The 8998-nt window shown below is 35.9% G+C and overlaps 1 protein-coding gene across 2 annotated transcripts; it reads right to left on the minus strand.

Moving 5' to 3' along the window:
* Nucleotides 1-1518: 1518 nt before the first annotated feature.
* On the minus strand, nt 1519-8773 carry LOC137820188 (putative E3 ubiquitin-protein ligase RHG1A). Of its 2 annotated transcripts, none has more exons than XM_068624106.2 (6): nt 8627-8773; nt 6603-8388; nt 5744-5794; nt 2340-2441; nt 2058-2198; nt 1519-1974 (listed from the first exon to the last, which is right to left on the minus strand). In XM_068624106.2, the coding sequence occupies exons 2-6, from the start codon at nt 8292-8294 to the stop codon at nt 1843-1845; spliced, it is 2118 nt and encodes a 705-aa protein (XP_068480207.1). In that variant the 5' UTR covers nt 8295-8388; nt 8627-8773; the 3' UTR covers nt 1519-1842. The 2 variants fall into 2 exon arrangements, with proteins under 2 accessions (XP_068480207.1, XP_068480206.1); XM_068624105.2 differs by having other exon boundaries at nt 8541-8773.
* Between the last annotated feature and the right edge of the window lie 225 nt (nt 8774-8998).

Genomic DNA, 8998 nt, shown 5'->3' on the forward strand with positions numbered 1-8998 from the left:
AAATTAGATCTTACAAACCAATATATATATGTGTGGATGTATTTATAATATTTTAAAATATTATCATAAAAGAAAATAGTTAATTGTTATTCTCAAAAAAATTTACTATTTATATTGACATCATGAATTAATATACAATAATCAAGATTACAAATCATAAGAGTTGACTAATATTATTTAAAGTTAATATAAGAATTCAATTTACAACATTTATAAATTTAGTATCAACTTTTAAAGAATTCTAATTTGATTCGTCACTCAAGAACTTTCAAAAGATACATATTTTCACTAAAATTTAACATCTAAGTCGGATAGTTCCTTACAATGTAAATAGTATCCATGTAAACATCTAAGTAATTTGGAAGATTATGAAATCAGAATACTCTTTCATCAATGACTCAAATACTCAATACACATTAAACTCTAACTAAGCCAAAATCCCCTTTAAAGATTTTCACTCGCATCAATCCATCATATTCATTTTAAAATAGTAATTCTCACTAAATATTCTGATTACAAGTATTAAAAAATTCAAAAAATACTCATATCTATTTAATCAAATTAGAACTATAAATATTAAAGTCATTTAAACAATATAATCAAATAGTAAAAGGTCAGTTCTTTCTTGAAAAGATTGTGTCGAGAAACCTTTTTAATACTAATAGTTGCACCCTCTAATATTCCTGCGCTTCCTATTATCAAATCCCCACAAATCAAAATCTATTTTTTTTATTATCTCTTCCCCTCAAATTCTTGCGCTTCCCATTATCATAGGCAACTCTAACAGTAAGAAAAAGGGAGAAAGTGAAAGATAAGCCAAACGTGCAATTTGCAAACAGATTCGCATATGTGGGGAGATTGAAAGGAAGTGGAAGTGGGTTTTTCAAGTTTGATATGAATTGCGAAGATTCACAAAGAAAGAAAAGGGTGTTAAGCTCAAATTTCCAGTTAAAAATCCGATAAGATGAAAAAAATAAGCTCAGTTTTCCAATGAGATTCTACTGGAATTAGTAAAATGTAAGTCCCCAAGAGTTATTGGTTTAAAAAAAAAAAAGACTTTTCGATGTGGTTCCTTTGTTTATAGAAAATCTGATAGGACTGAAGATTTTCTCTCTTGGTGTGAACCATTTCTCTAGTTTTATTCCAATGGGTTTTGATGAACTTGTTTCTCTTGAAACTATGAATTTAAGGGGTAATAAATTTAATGGTAAGGAAATGATGGAGTTGAGCATTTGAACTAAGAGTTATTCAAAATCTATCATCACTTTACATTATAATATTTATATTATAATACAGTCCACACGTTTACCATATGACAAACAAAATTCATGAAGTCCAGTCCAGGAATGCAATAAGTCTACATTTTCAGGAACAAAATTTTTATAATAGTTCCAGGTCAAAAACATTTATTCCAAAAAGAAGCACCGCATACTAGAGAATCCAGTACCTTTGATTCTTACATTTGTATAATATTTCTTGTACCTAGTTATCCGTTCCGCATAAATCCAAACCGATAAATATGAGCAATATAAAAAATTTCATAAGCGAAAACAAGCCTTGTCAACTTGAGTTAAGAAACTGCTTCATCCAAACCAATCATCCATCACCTAAACAAGGTGATCATTGATGGCTTTGGATAAATAAACAAAATGATATAACAAATTCGAGGGAGGGACTCCGGTAGGAGAAACCTTTGTCAGTCAGGTACGACAATTTACTAGGCTACAGATAGAAAACAAGGTATGATGACAAGGCAGCAGCAAAGCGCCAGAATTTCCTGGGTAAATTGTGCATTTTGTTCTTCATGATCATGGTAATTGCCTGAGGACAGAGTCACAGACATCATGTTGCCAAGCCTGTTGTCTTACAAATCGGACACAGATTCTTATGCATTAGCCACTGTTTGATACAGTCACTATGGAAATCATGGCCGCAATCAAGCGTTCCAATATCATCTCCATCACCATAATCCTCCTGCAGACAACGTAATCAAGTGATGAGACCCGTGCAAACAAGCATGCTGGGAAATTTAAATTAAGTCAGCTAGTCAAGTGTACCTGACAAACACAACAGGGTTCTGCATCAATCTGAGTTTCTTTTTCAACCGAGTGCTTTTTCTGTTTCAAAAATTTCAATACGGTTTCCTCACTCAATCCAGTACTCACATTTCCAATGCGCTCTTCCAGAGCCAACAACTCCTGTTGTTGTCATAAATGTCAAATGAGAAACTCTCTAAAATGAAGAACCAACTTGAAATATAATCAAGGGATAAAAAAACTGAAACTATGGTTGAATTGATATATTAATATTAGCATCCACTTGAAGAAATGAGATTTTACCTCGTACGACATGTTATCAACATCAAGTCGCATATCTCTGTGTCGATCATGAACATCAGCTATTCCAGAAAGAAAAGACTGATGATCAAGGATCACAACATCCTGCGACAAAATGAAGACATAACCCTTACACCAGCATTTACAAGCTTACGATAAAATATCCATTAAGCCAAAAAATAGTAAACAGCCAACCAAATTGGGATTATGAACAGATAAAAATCCATAGTAGTTAACATCAAATTACGATCTTGCTTATAAAGGGTGTGGGAGGTTGGTTGGCATGGGAAATTTAACATAGTTTTACACAGATGCTATAGAAAATGTGCCTTTTGAAAAAACAAGGATCTCTTATTTGGGGCATATTATATGAAAAGTGGAAGTAGCAGTAGATACCCAAAAGATTGAAGCTACTTTACAGTGGTCCTTACCAAGGACTATCAACACCTTAAGAGGGTGTTTAGGAATTATTAGGTACTGCAGGAAGTCTATATGCTAGCCGCCGATTGACTGCTTATTGAAGAAGAATTTTAAATGGACACAGAGAGTCCAGAAGCTTTCACCAGTTATAGCAGGCTGTTACCACTATTACATATCTATCCCTGCCAATTTTTTCACAAAAATTCTCCATAGAATGTGATACACAGGGAAAAGGAATAAGGGTTGTGCTGACACAAAAATAAAATACCAATTGTAACTTCCACAAGGCCTCGGCAGATTCTACACTTGCTAAGTTTACTAGCTATCCAACATTGGAAGACATACCTGTTAAGTAAAATATTTACTGTATTTACACCGAAAAAGTTTAAGACGTCTCTTGGAGTAGATAAAAACCACTCCAAACCAGCAAAATTGGCTGGCAAAGCTGATGGTGTATGAATTTGTGATAGTGTACAAGGTGGGAGCTTCCAATAAAGTTGTGGATGCATAGGCTAGGAGGGATGAAGATAAAGAAATGCAACCCATATCAAGACCCTTTTGGCTGGACATTGCAGAGATTAATGAAGAGGCTAAGATCCAATTTTAACCAAATTTGGGGAAGATTTAAAAGATGGTATGGATTTATATCCATGTTTTACCTCTCGCAGGTGCTTTTGTTCTATACAGTCAAAGTCTTGGGCAAATTTTATACTTTGGGTAAAAATTGATATAATAGCAATGTCCAAGGAGCTGAACACTGCATCCCATTTGAAGTGGTTTACGGAAGACCAACACCTTTGGCTAAATTTGTCCCTGGAGAAACATGAGTGGAAGCAATTGCACAAGATCTTATTAGCAGAGATGAGGCTCTAAAGCAACTCCAATACCATTTACAGAAGGCACAAAATCAGATGGCTCACTGTGCAAATAGACAGAAGAGTTTCTCAGATTCAATCAGGAGATTGGGTTAATCTCAAATCCAGACCACATACACAGTTTCCATGCCTATCAAACTGCATCCCAAGCTGGCTGCTAGATATTATGGACTGTATTTGGTATTAAAGAATATGGTAATATAGCCTTTTTAAACTACAACTTCTAGAACAAGCCAAGATACACCCAGTCTTTCATGCATCACAGCTTGAAAAAGTAATAGGGCATCGTCCAGTTGAAAAAAGAGCTTCCAGCTGAGTTACATAATACAATAGATATTTACCAGCCACTGCACTTTTTGGGAACAAAGCTACTCGAGAATATATCTCTTCCATCAGAGACCAGTTTTCCATATTTCAAACTTGAGGAGAATGTTGTTTTGGAGGGAGGTACTGTTGGATCCAGTGTACATAATAAACATTCATAGGCTTCATATAGTAGAAAGCAAAGATTATATTACGGACATATATAGTTTGTTATAGTGCTAGTTGGGGTTCCTTTCTGTTTTCTGTTACAGTTTGTTAAGGAAATGTAGTTTCCTTTATATAGTGCCCTGCCTGGTTTCACCAAAAGGAGGTTAGGAATTTTGATTGTGTAAACTGAAATTTCTAGTGTAGAAAAGGAAAGTGCTCCTTTTGGGGGTAAACCTATTTACCTTGTTCGCTTGTAATTCTTGATACTTGGAGAAACAAATAAGTCATTCGTGATCTATTTCTGGGGGAGGAAGGAGTATTCGTTTCCAAGTTGCACTTTAGCAAACAGGATTGGCATGATTAGAGGAGAGGATTTCATATGCAGAAGCATAGACTGAAAAACCAAGAGATGTAGTCCAACTTGAAAACTAAAGATTTGAAAGAAGGAAACTAAAAAGTAATTTTATTTCTAATACAATGATTAGAAAATCGAAGAAATCACTCCTACACATACACTGTCACATTTAATTCACACTCCTACACATACACATACACATACACTGTACACTAGTTGGGTTGGGTCAAGTTTCTGCTTCTTTATTTGTAAGACTCAATCCAACCAAACCTTGTCCTTGGATTTTAGAGTAATTGCTTTAAACAATATACTATATTATTTAATATTTTCTGAATGGAATAATACAATATTTCAAAAATAAATTAGTCAATAGAATAATGAAGTAAATTGAATAATAGTTATATTAATGTTAATAATTTTGGTTGAGTTGGGTTAGGTATGGAGTTCATCGAACATAACTTGTCACTCAATCTGTAGGAGATTGGTTGGGTTGGGTTGGGTTTGACCAAATCACAAAGTAACCCCAACCCAATCTGTTTGGATTGAATTGGGTTATAAGATTATCTGATCCATCAAACACCCCTAAACCAAGGAAATTTAATTTTATAATTACAATTAATTATACTCTAGAAAAATTCCTAAGATTGTTAAGGGGTTGTTTTAGTTAGAGGAGAGTTTAATAAACTATGGTAAGAGTTAGCTAGGCTGAAAGAATAAATAGGGAAAACTAGAGAGGGAAGGGACAAAAAAAGTTGCATTTCAGGAAAAGGAGGGAGAGAGCCCTGGATCTCACGAACATCCAGGAATTCACCCCTTTTTTTGAATATTTTCCATTTCTTGGTATTATACCCCCATTAGAGTTGGATTGGGAACTAGGGTTCATTAATAAAGATTCATTCTTTTGCTCACAATACTTGATACTGCTCTATCAGAAACATACAAGACATACTAATGTTTAGACTTTAACTTTTTCTCAAATAAGAATTTTATCATTCTTGCTTTGCAACTTCTGGACAGATATGGACAGAATATACCTTTCGGAATCCACGTGTAAGTCCAATTAAAATCACAAATAAATCAACATCATTGGTAGGCCTGTTAAGGGCCAATGTGACAACTCAATCCTTGCTGATAAACAACAGGACATGTAATTATACTTTTTGTATTAAATCTGTATAGGAATTAAACCATCTTTAATGTGATTATGGCAACATCAGAAAATCAGTTAAAGGTAAAGGAAATAACATCTATCTGTCAATATACACCATTCATTTAGAACAACTAACCTCAAAACGCACATTCCCACCTCTACGCATAAGGCCCAACACATTGCGGAGCTGCATCATGAAAAAAAGAGTCATGTAAGATAATAGTTATTCAGAAAAAAAAAATACATCAATTTTCAAGAGTATTTAAATAACAGAGCTTAAATATTGTCAGGAGAAGGCAGAATAGGATATTGGTAGAATATGTAGTTTTATTAGCTACTGATATATTTATTCCTTTCTAGTCATGCTATTGGATGTATATTAAGTATTCAGTGATCTCTGGGAAAAGGATTTTACTGGCTTCACCCTATTTTGGATCCTTACGAACATTATAGGCTAGTTATTGAGGTTCAACACCATCGAAGCATTGGAACTAGATCAGACTATTGTAGATCCAAAGAGAGCAATCAAACCAAGTGTGATGATTGAGCTAGAGAAACTAAACATGGGAGTAAATGTTATCAAATTTGCTCCTAGATTCATTTTGTTTGTCAGAAATCATTATGAACGGTTAAATTCAAGATCACCTCCTTCAGTCAGGAATTTGCTTTAAATAAATTTGAAGCCAAATATTGTTTGTAGCATAGAGACTAAAAGAAAAAAGCTTGGCTAAGGTTCATAAGAAATAACAACTACAGGCTACTCATCAGTCTCACGTACCATGAAAACCAAGTCTTCGAAATTGAAGCTGCAATTTTTAAATAGGCAAGTATCCACTTAAACAATTTCTGAAACAAAAACTTAAATTTTTCAAAGAAAAGGGTGCCATTCACTTGATGCCTCCGAACACTTCATACAATCATTAAAACAACAATCTTTACCAGGACAAAAAACTATGATTATTGAAACGCAAGTGAAAAGACAGCTAAATACAAACCTCAGATACTAGTCTACTACTTCCTTCACTTGCAACAGCCAGAGTACGTAGTGAATAAGGAATTCCAAATTCACTTTCTCCTTGCCTCTCCATCCATGGAGATGATCTCAGATTTGCCCCAGTTCCAGATGATAATGGCCTTGGTTCAGAGGTAGAAAGACCAGAGCGCAAGGAAGAATAAGCATTGCTTGGATTTCCAATAACATCAGAACCAGGAGAAAACAAGGACCGACGGACAAATTCAGATAGCCTCCGTGGATGTTGCGGAGGATTAGGACGAGAAACCCAATTTGAGGCAGATGAAGGGTTGGTAGCTGGATTGGATCCAGTCCGTGATGAAGAAGCAACATTTCCTGGAATACTTAAATTTTCACTACTTGAACTCGAAGCTCTAACAGTTGGATTTTGAACCAAATTTCTTAAATCAGTTGAAGGTACAAAGACAGGATGTTCTAAAATATTTCTAGACATTCGTCTTGAGCTTGCATCTTCTTGGTCTCTGTCGGCACATATAACTGGGTTTGATGAATGGATATTTCTTGAGCTAGAACCACCATTCCATCTAAACGATTGCCTATTCCTAGGCAAAGCAGGAACATGGATTACAAGTGGCTGGCTTTGAGGAATCACATTATCTATCGGTGGAGCTGATCTCAAATTCAGAGAATTATCAACAGAATGAAACCTTTGTGATGCTTGAGAGGATGAAGAAACACCAGACTGCCTGATCATGCTCCCAGTTGAGAATGCAGCGGGAGGAACAGAATTTTGTTGATTTGAAGGATTTAACCGCAACCGGAAATTCCTGTGAAAGCTTTCTGAGCTTCCTGCAATGTTTGAATCAGGAACATTTTCAGATGCTTCATCCCCCATTCCCAGGCCAAGTCTTGCATTTACCTGCTCTGAGGATACAGCTCTGTTTGAACTGCTTCCAGCATTATCCTGAGTAGGAATTGCATGCCAAACACCATCTGCATGCTGATTGTAGCTAGAACTTCCAGCATCTGAAGATTGTCCATTATTTCCATCAACAGCCTTTCTTTTACAAGAGACACGTCGAGTATCACGAGAACCTGGCCTACCATCAGAACCTTCTACCAGGAAGCCATTATTTGCAGAAGGAAGCAAAAAAGAACCAGATCCAACAGTAGATGGTAAGCACTCATTTGCTGACCCACTAGACATGTGTAAGTTAGGGAGCTCCAGATGTTGACTATTATCACTTCCACTGTCTGCTAGACCTGCATTTAGGTTGAGATTCTGGGACATCAAACGAGAATCGGGACTGCGCATGTACATAGGACCTGTATTATCATTGTCTAGAGAAAGAGTATTGGTTGGTTCAAGGTGCCTTTCTTCTAGCCTTGCACCAGGCAATGCACCACCAGTAATGGTTGATGTCCATCCATGTTCTCGTTTTTGCTCATTATTGTTAATCTCATTTGGGGTATTGCTGGAACTTGGCTCGCCTAAGCTCCATCCACTCAAATTTTGCCATTCATGATTAATAGAATTCACATAAGGTGAGTTCATATCACCAGGAGAAAGTATATAATCAGGTATTTGATTTTCTGCAGGATTCACATTATTCCAGCAAATCTGCTGATCCACAGTCGAATTACCTGGCGTAGAGCCACAATCAAATTCTAAGGTTTCTGGCATTGGACCAACTGTACCTCTCTGCCCTTGCATTGAAGGAATCTATTGATTTTCCCACACAATAAAATTAAATATATGAAATTAATCCCTCAATAAACCAATAAGCCAGGCACTAAACTTGGCAGCGCTGTTCAACAAAACAAGAAAATGTTCATCAGGAAAACTCAACAATCAAAATGTTCATGTAAGATGTAAACCACATATGCTTCAGTAAAACCTAAGATATAAACAAAAGTATCAGAGTACAAGGCAAACTCAACAATTAAAAAATAAACAAACCTTAACACAGGAAGGTCATCTATTTATAAAGTCAATGCGTAACTAAGAAGCCAATGTGTAGGTGCTTCTTAATCTTATGCCCTAACCTTCTCAATTGGCGCACAGAACAGGTTTGCACCACCCAAATCACAAGCACCACCACTCAATCCTCGATAATCAGCTAAGAATCTTGCAGTATCAATCCCACTAATGCAGCATTGCCAATTGATTAGTCCCAGAAATTCGCGCACCCCCTGGAATAGACGAAACCTCAACAACAAAGTTAGCATGTTTTCACACAACTTAACGAATAAAATCGGGGGAAAAAGAAATTGTTTTTTTACAAGATCAGCTCCCATGTTTCAAAACACCAAACTAGGTTCAACAGACACATAACCAAGCTGAATTTACGAGAGTCGTGAAAAGAAGACCAACAAAAACCCCCGTAGTTTAACAACCAACCCTCCTAAAAAATCCCG

Source organism: Phaseolus vulgaris, chromosome 9, assembly GCF_051622355.1.
Source record: "Phaseolus vulgaris cultivar YP4 chromosome 9, ASM5162235v1, whole genome shotgun sequence".
Taxonomy (NCBI): domain Eukaryota; kingdom Viridiplantae; phylum Streptophyta; class Magnoliopsida; order Fabales; family Fabaceae; genus Phaseolus; species Phaseolus vulgaris.

What these genes read in the sequence shown, in the direction of transcription:
- LOC137820188 (XM_068624106.2), bottom strand. Translation starts at nt 8,294, where the DNA reads ATGCAAGGGCAGAGAGGTACAGTTGGTCCAATGCCAGAAACCTTAGAA. An exon ending in GTAGTAGACTAGTATCTGAG is followed by an intron (nt 5,795 to 6,602) that starts GTTTGTATTTAG and finishes TTCATGATGCAG; the next exon opens with CTCCGCAATGTGTTGGGCCT. An exon ending in GTGGGAATGTGCGTTTTGAG is followed by an intron (nt 2,442 to 5,743) that starts GTTAGTTGTTCT and finishes ATTTTGTCGCAG; the next exon opens with GATGTTGTGATCCTTGATCA.